The sequence below is a fragment of the Mastigoproctus giganteus genome, chromosome 7 (genome assembly GCF_048544385.1).
Source record: "Mastigoproctus giganteus isolate SK-2022 chromosome 7, ASM4854438v1, whole genome shotgun sequence".
Classification (NCBI taxonomy): domain Eukaryota; kingdom Metazoa; phylum Arthropoda; class Arachnida; order Uropygi; family Thelyphonidae; genus Mastigoproctus; species Mastigoproctus giganteus.
The window spans coordinates 127220575-127235072 of record NC_143581.1 but is presented as its reverse complement, the minus strand read 5'-3'; the positions used below and the strand labels follow the sequence as shown (position 1 = coordinate 127235072).

Sequence of the window (14498 nt, the reverse complement as noted above, 5' to 3'; positions counted from 1 at the left end):
ATTATTTTATATAAATATTTATATATTTTTGTGCCATTATCATTATGTACTTTCATATAAAGTTTTTTGGGTCTAATTATACTGCAGTTATACTGCATGTAATTATACTGCAGTATAATCACAGAGAGCACTAATCCATTGTGCTGATCCTTCACCATGAATATGAGAGTCCAACTAATTGAGACATTCCTTGTTAATCTGTTAAATTCTGGGTTTCCAACTCACATCCAGCTGTCTGTGTGTAGGTACTACTTCTGCCATATAATTTTCCATCTGTTCAGCATCTCTTTTCTCAAGCATGGGATGGTCAGTATGAATGCATTAGTATTAGTAGAGCATACAATGCAAGAAAGCAAGCTTATGCAGCATCAGCCCAAAAAAAAAAACAAAAACGCTCCCATTTCATCCCTCCATTCGTTCCAAATACCTGTCCAGCTCAGCCTTAAATTTATTTAGGCTACATTAAAATTGAAATTACAGTTGCTCAGAGCGAAACGGATACAAAAATATTGTAACAGGTTTAATAATAGAAAAAAATACATATATATTAGATTAGATACATAAAGCTTTCGGTTATCTAGTTAACCTTCTTCAGTTGATATGAAATGACAGTTAGAATGGAGGCGTGTACTGCCAGTCTGGTACGTGAAGCGCGTGGCTAATTGTTTGAGGTTGATGCCTGTGGTTGTGATGTATGTGGACGTGGCCAGCACTTGTCAATGGACAGGATCGTCGCTTCGGTGATTGGGTGGACTTGACAACCACTGTTCCTGTTCACTGAGGTATTGGAGCATTTGATGTTTAACGATTCCAACCAGGTGCGGCGCAGATAATGGCAGGACTTATCCACAATCACGACATTGCGGTGTGGGTCAATGTCGTAGTGAGTTGCCCAGACGTGCTTGGCAACAGCTGAGTGCTCCACATCCGCTAACCGGATCGCTCTTTTGTGTTCGGAAAGGCGTTTTTCGAGCCGTCTCCCAGTTTCCCCGAAGTAGCAGCTAGTGCAGCCACGGCAAGAGATGCGGTAGACCAATCCGCTTTGTAGTAGGGTGGGGAGAGGTGTTTTCACTTTGGAGACGAGGGATCGTAATTTCCTGCCTGAGAGTTGCACGCACCTTATCCCATGTGATTTTAAGATTCTACAGACCTGTTGTGACAGGTTAGGGTAGTATGGGATAAAGGCGCTCGTGGTTGAGCCACCACCTTGGATGTTTCTGTTGGTCGCTACGTGGTCGCATGCCTGTAAGTCACACCTGTCAAGGATATTGATGGGATAGCCACACCTCGTAAGGTCTGCCTTGACTTTAGCGATTTCTGTGCACCTCTCATTTACAGAGCTAGTGTGTGTCCAGGTGCGAGTTAGTAAGGTTCGTGAAGACATCAGAAAAGAAGATGGCTATGCACGCGTGTGCTGACCGGAAGATGGTAAATTGGCCAGCACACATAGGTTTACGATGGACTGTTGTCTTCAAGCATGTGCCCTCGCGCCGGACAAGGATGTCTAAGTATGTTATAGTGTTGTTCGACTCTAGCTCGATCGTGAATTTTATGAAAGGTGACAGAGAGTTGAGGTGGGCTAAGATTCAGTCACCTGAATTTCTGGGGATAACTACAAACACATTGTCCACATAGCGACACCAAAAGGCAATGGGATCTGGTACGTCTGTAAATGCACGACCCTCTAACTCCTCCATCGCGATGTTTGCCGTGACCGAACTAACCGGGGAACCCATGGCTGTGCCGTGTACCTGCTGATAAATGGAGTCGCTAAACATGATTGCACCGCCTGTTAAGCACAGTCTGAGGGCGGTGGAGATATTGTCTGGTGTTAGTTTGGTTCTGCTGCCAAGGGTTTCGTCACTATCTAAGAGTTGTTTTGCACATGTGATGGCAAGTTCTACAGGGATGGAGGTAAAAAGTGAAACTACATCAAACGATGCCATAACCTGATCTTGTGAGATGGATATGGTACGGATCCTTTCTATGAACTCACTACTGTTGGAGACGGTGTTGGTGGTCTTGCCTACTAGTGGAGAAAGGGGCCTCGAGACAAACTTAGATAATTCGTAACTCGGTGAGCCACAACAGGATACAATGGGTCTTAGTGGTGTGCCTTCTTTGTGTACTTTCGGTAGTCCGTAAAATTGTGGGATCTGGCAACCGGAGGCACGGAGGTGATTACGTGTTGATTCTGTTATTTTCTTTTGTTTGAGCCAGCTGTTGACGAGGATGTTCACTCTTGACTCCCATCGTATCAAGGCTTTGATGGGGGGAACGGTTAAGGGCTTGTTACAAGACAAAAGCCTTGCTGCTCTTGCGGGACACTTCTATTTACAAGCCCTTAGCCGTTCCCCCCCCCCATCAAAGCCTTGGAACGATGGGAGTCAAGAGTGAACATCCTCTTCAACAGCTGGCTCAAACAAAAGAAAATAACAGAATCAATACATAATCACCTCCGTGCCTCCGGCTGCCAGATCCCACAATTTTACGGACTACCGAAAGTACACAAAGAAGGCACACCACTAAGACCCATTGTATCCTGTTGTGGCTCCTTTCTCCACTAGTAGGCAAGACCACCAACACAGTCTCCAACAGTAGTGAGTTCATAGAAAGGATCCATACCTTATCCATCTCACAAGATCAGGTTATGGCATCGTTTGATGTAGTTTCACTTTTTACCTCCATCCCTGTAGAACTTGCCATCACATGTGCAAAACAACTCCTAGATAGTGACGAAACCCTTGGCAGCAGAACCAAACTAACACCAGACGATATCTCCACCGCCCTCAGATTGTGCTTAACAGGCGGTGCAATCATGTTTGGCGACTCCATTTATCAGAAGGTACACGGCACAGCCGTGGGTTCCCCGGTTAGTTCGGTCACGGCAAACATCGCGATGGAGGAGTTAGAGGGTCGTGCATTTACAGACGTACCAGATCCCATTGCCTTTTGGTGTCGCTACGTGGATGATGTGTTCATAGTTATCCCCAGAAATTCAGGTGACCAAATCTTAGCCCACCTCAACTCTCTGTCACCTTTCATAAAATTCACGATCGAGCTAGAGTCGAACAACACCATACCATACTTAGACACCCTTGTCTGGCGCCAGGGCACATGCTTGAAGACAACAGTCCATCATAAACCTATGTGTGTTGGCCAATTTACCAACTTCCGGTCAGCACACGCGCGCGTAGCCATCTTCTTTTCCGATGTCTTCACGAACCTTACTAACTCGCGCCTGGACACACTCTAGCTCTGTAAATGAGAGGCGCACAGAAATCGCTAAACTCAAGGCAGACCTTACAAGGTGTGGCTATCCCATCAATACCCTTGACAGGTGTGACCTACAGGCACTCAACCACGAGCGCCTTTATCCCATACTACCCTAACCTGTCACAACAGGTCTGTAGAATCTTAAAATCACATGGGATAAAGTGCGTGCAACTCCCAGGCAGGAAATTACGATCCCTCATCTCCAAAGTGAAAACACCTGTCCCCACCCTACTACAAAGCGGATTGGTCTACCGCATCTCTTGCCGTGACTGCACTAGCTGCTACTTTGGGGAAACTGGGAGACGGCTCGAAAAACGCCTTTCCGAACACAAAAGAGCGATCCGCTTAGCGGATGTGGAGCACTCAGTTGTTGCCGAGCACGTCTGGGCAACTCACTACGACATTGACCCACACCGCAATGTCGTGATTGTGGATAAGTCCTGCCATTATCTGCGCCGCACCTGGTTGGAATCGTTAAACATCAAATGCTCCAATTCCTCAGTGAACAGGAACAGTGGTTGTCAAGTCCACCCTATCACCGAAGCGACGATCCTGTCCATTGACAAGCGCTGGCCACGTCCACATACATCACAACCACAGGCTTCAACCTCAAACAATTAGCCACTAGGGCTTGCAAACCGGTTTTATAAAACCGGTTAAATCGGTTTTCATATTGAGTTGTTAAAACCGAAACCGAGCTTCTAAAACCGGATTCGAATATTTTCTTAGTCAGCCCTCGAATATAGTTTTTTGTTACGCACATTTTCTTTTTTTTGTTCATTTGTCTGGATCGCTCAACTGCTTTATGTTTTAAACATGTTTTTTATTTTATTTTAAGGTACGAATCTCATGGGCAAGTGGCCCAAATCTAGGAGGGGTACCTTTTATCTTCCCACCTGTATCATGGCACGATGCAGGTGTACTCATTTATGGCTGAGTGAGTCGGAGCGATAGCGTAAAAGAAAATGCTCAACATTTCTTCGTTCCATCTATCTTGTTCGCCAGACAAGTTATGGAACCCGCCTTATTGATGATTACCCACTAGAACAGATTCGCTGAATATTGCATCAAATTTCAATCGTAGAAAGTTTTTTGCTTCTTTATTCCTATTAAATTTGCGATCAAATGTTCTCCAAAAAACAGCTTCACCAAATTTAGCTTTTATGTAATTTTGAAAATACAATAGATTTAATTTGGGGGGGGAATAAATAAAATGCGAATAAATAAATAAAAAATTTCTTTCGTGAAAATTTTGAAACTTGCCTCGTTTAGACTCTTCATTCAGTGCTTGCGAGAGTGACGCTTAGTATTGTGCCTTTGTTATCTTCAATATTTTTATTTAAAATTGTCGGTGATATAAATTCCTACTAATTAATATTTATTAGTCTTAATATGTCTAAGATTAAATCAAATGTATGGAATTATTTTGCTCGAAAAAGCAAAGAAGCAGCACAATGTTCGAAATGTCAGAAGATAATGAAGTCGTCTGGAGGATCTACATCATCTTTGATGTTGCATTTAAAGAAAATGCATCAGATTGACATTAAACAAGATAACAGTGAACCTCCCGTAAAAATGGTAAGAACATTAGAAAACTGTATCGTTAAAAAATCTGTGGATGAAGAGATTTCAAAATTAGCTGCTTTAGATGGATTTTCTTTTAATTCAATTGCCAAGAGTGAGTTTATACAATCAAGCCTTCACCTTCAGAGAAATAAATACGATAAATTACCACCAGCCTCAGTGAATGGAATTAAAAATATGGTTCTGAATTATTATAAAACTAAGAAAGAACTCATTCAGCATTTCAAAAATTCATTGGTTTTGGGTGCACGGTATTCATTGACTCTAGACGAATATAGGTCTATACAAAATAAAAGGTATATGAATATAAATGTGCATTCAAAAGACAATCATTGGTCGTTAGGTCTTATTGAGATTAATGGTTCACTTGATAGCAGAAGAACTGAGCAAATTGTGAAGGGACACTTAAAGGAATTTGGTTTGAACTTAGATGAGGATATTGTTGCCTGCACCACCGATGGAGCAGCAATGATGATTAAGTTTGGCAAGCAAATTACGCCTAATCATCAACAATGTATAGCCCATTGTATACATCTGTCAGTTATAGATGTACTTTATGAAAAAGCAATCAATTATGGTGCCACAGTCTGAGTCTCCCAAAGACAATGAAAATAATGAAGAAAGTAGTGATGATGAAGAAGTTGAAGAAAGACAGCAAGGCATGCTTTATCAAACCGACTTTACCGGTGAGCTCATTTATTTCTTCAATCCAATGGCCAATATTGCACAAACTATTAACAAAGTCAGAAAAAATTGCAAGCTTTTTCGAAAATCGCCTACCAAAAATGACATATTACAAAATATTTTTTTAAAGCAAAATTTAATGGGAAAGAATATAAACTTATATTAGATTGCAAGACCAGATGGGATAGCACATTCTATATGATTGAGAGATTTTTGAAATTGAAAAACTGCATTCCAAATGCTCTATGTGCAGTACTGTCAACTGAAGCAGTGTCTGACGATGACTGGAAAACACTTGAATTGCTATGTGAAACTTTGCGACCAGTTGAAATGATTCTGAAGGCTATAACCTCAGAAGATACAGACTTACTTAAAGCAGTTTTCAATAGAATTTTTGCTTGCTAAGCTTGATACAGCAGAAAACCCATTTGCTTTAAAGTTTCACCAAAGCCTTTTGCAGCGTTACAAAGCAAGAGGAAATTGCCAAACTGTGGCTTTGCTGAGCTATCTGCACAACCCCAAAAAGTTTAGGAAAGAAGATTCAGGTTCAAGACCTTTTGATTTTCCAAGTAAGCAAGTTTTGAAAAAGCATGCTGAAGAGATTTATCAGAGATTATTTGCAAAACATTCTGAAGGAGTCTTAGCGTTGAATGAAGAAACCGAAAATAAACGAACTGTTCTTTTAGAAGAAAACAAAGACTCGTCTAGTTCCGATGTTGGAGATACACTCATGCGAGAGTATGATAGTGTAATAAAGAGATTAACTGAAGAGCCTTCAAAATATCCGACTGAATTGGAAATCAGCAAAGAATTTAAAATTTTGGAGGCAACTAGCAGTAGAAGTGAAAATCTGGAGAAAGTTTATAGAGCACTACTGACCATTAAACTAACAAGTGTCCAATCTGAGAGAGTGTTTTCGATCACTGATCTCTTTAACACAAAAATAACGTCAAGTCTATCAGAAAAAATGCTTAATATACTGTGTTTTTTAAAGGTTCATTTTCAGAAAAAAGCTGAGCAATAAATAGTAAAGTAATTTTCCCAAGCTGTTTTTTTTTTTTTCACATTATTTTTATTTATTTATCATTATTATTATAGGGCTTATTATTTTTTTTGTTTACTATATGAGAAGATAGTTTTTATTCAAAGGATATGAATACAATTTGTAATTTTGTATAATCTCAAGCTGGTTACTTTTTTGGAGCATTTTAAAATTTTTTTATTTTTTTTACTATAAGAGGTGATAGATTTTGTTTAAAAGATTTTATTACGATTTGTACAATCTACCCAAGATAAAATAAATACCTACGTTATAAGCTTTTAATTATTTTCCCTCAGTCTGAGAAAATCGGTTTTAAAACCGGTTTTAAGAGTAAACTTCGGTTAAACTCGGTTTTGAAATTTCTCGGTTTTATACAAGCCCTATTAGCCACGCACTTCACGTACCAGACTGGCAGTACATGCCTCCATTCTAACTGTTATTTCATATCAACTGAAGAAGGTTAACTAGATAACCTAAAGCTTTATGTATCTAATCTAATATATATATATTTTTTCCTATAATTAAACCTGTTACAATATTTTTGTATCCATTTCGCTCTGAGCAACTGTAATTTCAATTTTAATGTAATGAATCCGGAGCGCATAGGCCTCTTTAATTATATTTATTTAGGCTATCAACTTCCACAACAAAAGATGGAAGTCTCTTCTACCAATCAACTACCCGCTGGCTAAAGGCAAACTTCTGCACATCTATCCTACAACTGTCTTTCCTTAATTTGAATTTATGCCTTCTCAGGTGATTATTCTGAGCAAGAGGAATAATCCCATCAGCATTGAGCATGCTCAAACCATTCAAGACTTTATACACCTCAATCAGATCACCTTGCAGGTGCCTAGTCTCCAGACACTGTAATCTACAAAACTTAAGCCTTTCTTTGTAAGAGCAAGGAAAAATCCTGTATAATATTGACGAGACATCATGAGCTACCCTTGCAGCCTGTCTGCACTGCTCAGAAAACTTCATATCTGCCTGCACAATTACCCCCAGGTCCTTTTCATTCTCCACCACTGACAGTATAGTACCACAGAGTTGATACATTACTCTGGGGTTACTGCTTCTCGTATGTAGTACTTTACATTTGTCAATGTTAAACTTCATTTGCCACCTCTCAGCCCATCTGCTCAACTTTGATAGATCCTGTTGCAGCAGTGTACTGTCATTAGTGTCCTTAACAACCCTGCCTACCTTCGTATTGTCTGCAAACTTGGATTAAGCCTGATATACCATCATCAATATCATTTATAAATAAGAAAACAACAATGGACCCAACACTGAACCCTGATGGACTCCACTAATAACATTAGTTCATGAAGAGCAGTGTCCATTGATTACCTGTCTTCTCCCACTCAACCATCCCTTTATCCATAGCAGCAATTCGCCTCCAATTTGTACAGAAGTCTTCCATGTGCAACAGTATCAAATGCCTTTCTAAGATCCAAATATATGATATCAAAGTTATTCCCTGCATCCAGTTCCTTTGTGACGACTTCATAGTATCCAATCAGAGTGGTCAGACAAGACTTTCCCTTAGCAAAACCATACTGTGTCCGAGCTATAATTGAAGTCTTGTCTATATGATCCTGCAGGGCTTATTTAACCATGCCTCCATTAATTTCCCTGGAACAGAAGTTAAAGTAACAGGTCTGTAATTACCTGTCTCCCCCTTTGATCCTGCTTTGTGGTCTGGGGCCACATTTGCACATCTCCAGTCCGTGGTACCTCCCCTGAGTCTAAGGAAGCTCTCATAATTATGGCTAAGGGTTTGCTTATTTCCTTTGCTGCCTCCTTTAATATACTGGATAGATTCCATCCACCCCGGGTGCCTTTTTTTATGTTTATCTGCAAAATTTTCTCCTCCAATTTCCTCTCAGTTATAACAAAATCATCTAGCTCACTGCTAGAGTTTAATTCACCTCTGGTATTCCCCTCCCTGAAAAGTGACCATTTCTTATTATCTGCTCGTTTCAAACCCAAGTCAATATCTGGTATTTTGAAAGAGGAGATTGGAGTAATTACTTCACTTGGTCCTGCTTGGGAGCCAATATGTATAGCAACAGCCAGTTGATGGCATTACTAATCATATATTAACCTCAGCCTTCGTTTACACTGCAGAATTTCACCTCTGCAAGTGCGTACATTGAAACAACTGGTGGAATGCCAAATGCTTCAAAGCCAAGCTATAAAAAAAAAAAAAAACATCTCTGGAATCACTTTCATAAATTCTTGACTCCCACAAACCTAACTGATACAAAAATCTTGTAGCCAAAGCGAGACAACTAGGAAAAGCAAACCACTACTTCTTATGTTTGCTTTTGCTTCAATTACCCACAAAAATATTGACCCTTGACTTATTTGGAGAAAAATACAAGCTCAAGTATACACATCAGCCAGAAACCGTATACTTTGATGGCTAGATCCCATCCACCTTCAGATGATTTGTATTGCTTCTGTAGAATTTTAAACATCCCTTGTCCAGAGCATGTGTGTGGAAGTAAATGCGCCATCATTATTGCTTTTGACAAAAGCAGTTGTTTCTGAACTATGCTTTCAAATTGAAATTCATGCCAGACCATATCACTTGAACATCCATGTTCATGCCACACTGGGAAAATCTTTATAGCACCCATCAGATTTTGATATTTACTTCTGCTGGATCCCCAGCCACAATGGGATTGGGGGAAATAATTTGACAAACACTGCAGCCAAATCAGCAGTATCTCTGAATAAGTCTTGCCTGTTATTTTTTCTACTAAGACTATTGGCAGATAATAAGATTGAAACTGTTTTCTCAGAGCAACAAAAGTCCAATTTTTGGAAAGCTGGATTTGAGATGTACTTGTATTAGATATTCCAGGAGTCACCCACTATTGGCTTTTAAGTCCAACCATTAAATTTGGGTTTTTCGTAGTTTGAAAAAAAAGGGGAGGGGTGGAGTCCTGTATTGGAGTACAGTAACATTAATACATGATTAAATTTATGATTTGACTTTCCTGGGATTTTTCTTTCCTCTTTAAACTAACATTGCCTTGAGAAAGGAAAATAATCATACATTTCTTTATGCATGATTGTAATGATCCTCTTCATGACTATAATTATTGCTCTGGTTTTTGTTGATGTTTAAATAATAATAAAAAAAAAAAAAATGTATCACTAGAAATTGTTTACCAAGCTATAGATTTCATGTTTACAGCTTTCTGATGCAAAACCAGCAGGATACAGAAAATATATTTCTACCACATTGTAATCATCCCTTCTCCTCCCTCTTCCAAATAATCAAAAATATTTAATTAAGCTCCTTATTTGGAAATTCAGAAATGAATAAGGAATGTTATTTAGGAAGCACATGAGGAGGAAAGATCTTTCACTATGAGCCCCTTCAACATAATAGTGCCCATGGTACTTTTTCTGTTAGACAGTTTTATTTAAAGCAAGATTTCATAACTTGATCATCTCTCTTATTCACCACAAATTGCCCCTGGCAACTTCTTTCTCTTTCTGCACTTGAAGACATAATTGAAATGAATGTTGTGTGTATCATTAATGAGAATGTGATGGGTTTCAGAGTGTTTCAAATTAATTCTTTCTGTAGTTGTAGCATCACTAATTAAAATGTATGCTTCACATAGGCGACGAACTATTTTGAAAGAGGTAGAATTCATTGATGTATTTCAGTAAAAGTATATTTATATACAGTTCTATTAGGTATAATTGTGTTTTATTAATGATAATTTATTTTGAGATTGGTCCTTATTTCATGCCACTTGTATATACACATGTCATATACAGCTGCAGTTCAGAATGTTGTAAAAAATAGTTGACATTTTGAGGATTTATCCTTTTCATGACTGTTTAATGACTGGTCTTATATATTGTATAAGGTTTTAAATATAAAAATTTTGAAAGATAAATGAATGAGATGAAGTATAAACGAACAAATTAAAAATGGCAATTTAAAAAATTTTAAATATTTGTTTTTTTTGTTTAGATTTTATATATTGTATGCCTAAATTATAATTTTGTTATTGAAGTTCATGGACATGTCTGTTGGACTTGGAGGGTCTAAATATGCGTCATCTTTGGAGACCTGGAGTGAAAGCTTCTTTACACATCATAGAAATTGTAGAAGCAAATTATCCAGAAACTATGGGTCGTGTTCTGATTATACGAGCTCCACGAGTATTTCCTATTCTCTGGACTTTGGTCAGTACTTTTATCAATGATAATACACGGTCAAAATTTGTGTTCTACGGAGGAAATAACTACCAAGGAACAGGCGGTTTACTAGAATTTGTTGATAAAGCATATATTCCTGACTTCCTTGGAGGAAAATGCCAGGTAAGATGACCGATATGTTTGCAATATGATTATTACTGTTCTTTGTAAACTATCCAGAAGGTCACAGTGGTCATTGTTATCAAATTAAAGAATTTTTTTTCATTTTTCTTATTGATAAAATCAGTTAAGGGTAATTGTGAATTTTATTAAGGGGGATGGTAATCCTATACTTTAGTGTCACAGCACAACAGCTTTTGAGTTATTCTGCTGCAACCTGTTATTCTGATGGAGCAAGTTGCTCACTCCATTTTCTCTATGCTTTACAATTCACTTTTTGGCGCCTCCCTAGCCAGGTGGGAAGGAGCAGCAGTGCATAACACATGCTTCTTGATTAGACCGGGGTTCGATCCCGTCACCACCAAATACAGAGGATGTGGAAAGGTCAGGGAATGACCACCGCATATTCCCGGAGCAATATGGCCTTAGTTACTAATGCTCCTAAAAACCAAATAACATACATACAAACATAACAATTCACTTTCAGAAAGAATGAAAAAGTAGTTTTTTTTTTTTTTAAATATATTTTAAATTTACTATTTGGAGCTTACATGTTGGCATGCTCTCTCTCTCTCTCTCTCTCTCTCTCTCTTTCACACACAGCACTGAAAATACCTTCAAAATCCAGTTGTAAGGGTGGTGTTATGGTACCTTCGGTGCCACTGTAACAAGGGAACACATCTACACATTTCTTTCTACTTAATTAATTTGTGTGTGTTTCATGACAAGAAATCCTAAAATTTTACTACTTTATTTAGAGCATTGGTGAAGATATTACTGCTGTGAGTGCAAGAACTTAAAATTACATTAGCTACAATTTAAAAAAAATACTGAAAATGTAGCAAATTTCTTATTGGGGAGGGGGGGGTCAACATGCAAACTCTGAATGGCAAATTGAAATTCAGTGTTTTTTATTATCAAGTTCTGCAGTATAATTATAAAAATTATAATTATAATAAAAATTAAGCTAATTATAAAAATATACAAAGTCTATCAATTCATACACACTTTGCATTATGGCTCTAGCAGTTTTTACCATTCTAAATGCAATTTCATTCTTGAGAAGAATTTTACTTGCTGTTGTTTACAAAAATTTATAGTCATATATATCGCAACTAACATATATGGTAGCTAGTTTCCCCTCTCAGAGGAATGTGTTTAGTTTTTACAATGTCTTATGTTCAGTTAGTATTTTCATTCATTCATGTATTTTTTATTGAATCTCTAATTGAGGCAAGATAAAAGAAACTGAGCATCTACACTAATTACTCTTGAATATCTTTTGTTTATAAAAATATAATTGACTAATTTAGGGAATATACTGCAGAAGTGAATACAATAGCTCAATAGTCCACAGTTTGAGAGCTATTGCTGTGGTAGTGAAGATATTGCACTTAACAACAATATTTTCACCGCTGCTCCAAATAAAGTAGTAAACTTTTAGGGTTTCATGACATGAAACCCTAAACCCTGCTCCTGCATCCCAATGGTGGGGCGGGTAATCTGCAAGAAGAAATCCACTCTCTCTGGGCCGAAAGGAGCAAAGATGGATAACAATATGTTTCCACCTTTAGAGCATCGAGCTCAAGAATAGAGACAAATCACACAGATAATGACTTTTCTCAACTGAAGAAGTTGAAAACAACACCTAAAGAGCAGATACTGGCCTTTCTCATCTTGAACTTTCTATCAGATCAGCCTCTGAGCAAATTATCTCCCTTTCTAGTGCAGAAATGTAGTAGTAGTAGTGGCATGTGATGCAAGAAAGCAAATGTATAAGCTTATGCAGCATCGGCAAAAAAAAAAAAAAAAAATCACGCCATTCCCTCCAAATGCCTGTCCAGTTCCTCCTTAAATTTATTCAACCTATCAACTTCCACAACGACAGATGGAAGTTTGTTCCAGCAATTAACCACCCGCTGGCTAAAGGCAAATTTCCGCACATCTATTCTACATCTGTCTTTTCTTAATTTGAATTTATGCCCCCTTAGATTCGTAATCTGAACAAGTGGAAGGATCCCATCAGAATTCAGCGTGCTCAACCCATTCAAGGCCTTATATACCTCAATCAGATCACCGCGCAGGTGCCTAGTCTCCAGCCACTGCAATTTGCAGAACTTAAGCCTCTCTTGGTAAGAGGATCCCTTCATTCCCCTCACCAATCTTGTTGCCCTTCTCTGTACACGCTCAAGTAAATCTACATCCTTCCTAAAATGAGGCCTCCAGACCTGTATGCAGTACTCAAGGCGTGGCCTGACCATTGCCTTATACAGAGGGATAATCACCTCCTTTTCCCTGCTAGCAAAATTCCTATATATCATTGACAAAACCCCATGACCTGCCCTGGCAGCCTGTCTACATTGCTCAGAGAACTTCATATCTGACTGCACAATTACTCCCAGGTCTTTTTCATTTTCTACCACCTTAAGTGTAGTACCACACAGTTGGTACGTTTCTCTGGGGAATCTTAAGAGAGGCGGCAAGCGAGTGCATTGAACCATTGAGGCTAATTATGCGAGCATCACTAGACTCTGGGGAGATTTCCTTGGATTGGAAAAGTGCAAATGTATCTCCCATACATAAGGGTGGCTCTAAAAGTGAAGTTGGAAATTATCGACCTGTCAGTCTGACTTCAGTAGTAGGGAAAATCATGGAGGCAATGATCAAGGGTGGAATTCAGGATCATTTGAATCGAATTGAAATTCTCAAGGATACTCAGCATGGTTTTGTAAAGGGAAAATCATGTTTAACAAATCTGATTCGCTATTTCGAAAGGGTCACTCACGAGCTGGATTTAGGGAATAATTTCAACATTGTTTATTTAGATTTCAGCAAAGCTTTTGACTCAGTCCCACATGAGCAGTTGCTTTATAAGCTGGAACAGGTTGGAATCACTGGGAAAATCCTTAGATGGATAGAAGGATGGCTTCAGGGCAGGAGGCAGAGGGTTGTGATAAATGGCTATTCCTCAGATTGGGTTGATGTAAGAAGTGGGGTTCCCCAAGGATCAGTATTAGGACCACTGTTGTTTTTAATTTTCATAACGACATTGATGAAGGGATAGAGGGTGTGATGTCTAAATTTGCAGATGATGTTAAAATTGGTAGAGTAGTTAATGATCACTGTCAAGCTGAGCTTCTTCAGAGAGACCTAGATAGACTTCAAGAATGGTCAGAAAAATGGCAGCTGTGCTTTAATCCAACAAAGTGTAAGGTATTACACCTGGGAAACAGTAATCCCAAAAAAACTTATTCACTTGGTGGAGTTCAACTAAACCCAGTACTGGAGGAAAGGGACTTGGGTGTTACGATACGGTCAGACATGAAATTCTCTGAGCATTGTAAACAGGTTGCAAGGAAGGCCCATGGTGTCCTATCGATGATCTATCGAACTTTTGCAAGTAGAGATAGGGACGTGATAATCCCATTATATAAGGCTTATGTTAGACCACACTTGGAATACTGTGTTCAAGTATGGAGACCGCACCTAAAGAAAGACATCGAGCTTCTTGAAAGGGTGCAAAGAAGGGTAACTCGCCTGGTGAGATCGGCAAAAGGAC

The 14498-nt window shown here is 38.8% G+C and overlaps 1 protein-coding gene across 1 annotated transcript in view; it reads left to right on the top strand.

Moving 5' to 3' along the window:
• The window catches only part of retm (real-time), a 310490-nt gene that overhangs the window by 188809 nt on the left and 107183 nt on the right, over window positions 1-14498 (top strand). Inside the window, exon 10 of the mRNA XM_090377088.1 lies at window positions 10636-10942. Coding sequence (XP_090233214.1) covers window positions 10636-10942 — 307 coding nt within the window. The remainder of the gene's footprint in view (window positions 1-10635; window positions 10943-14498) is intronic.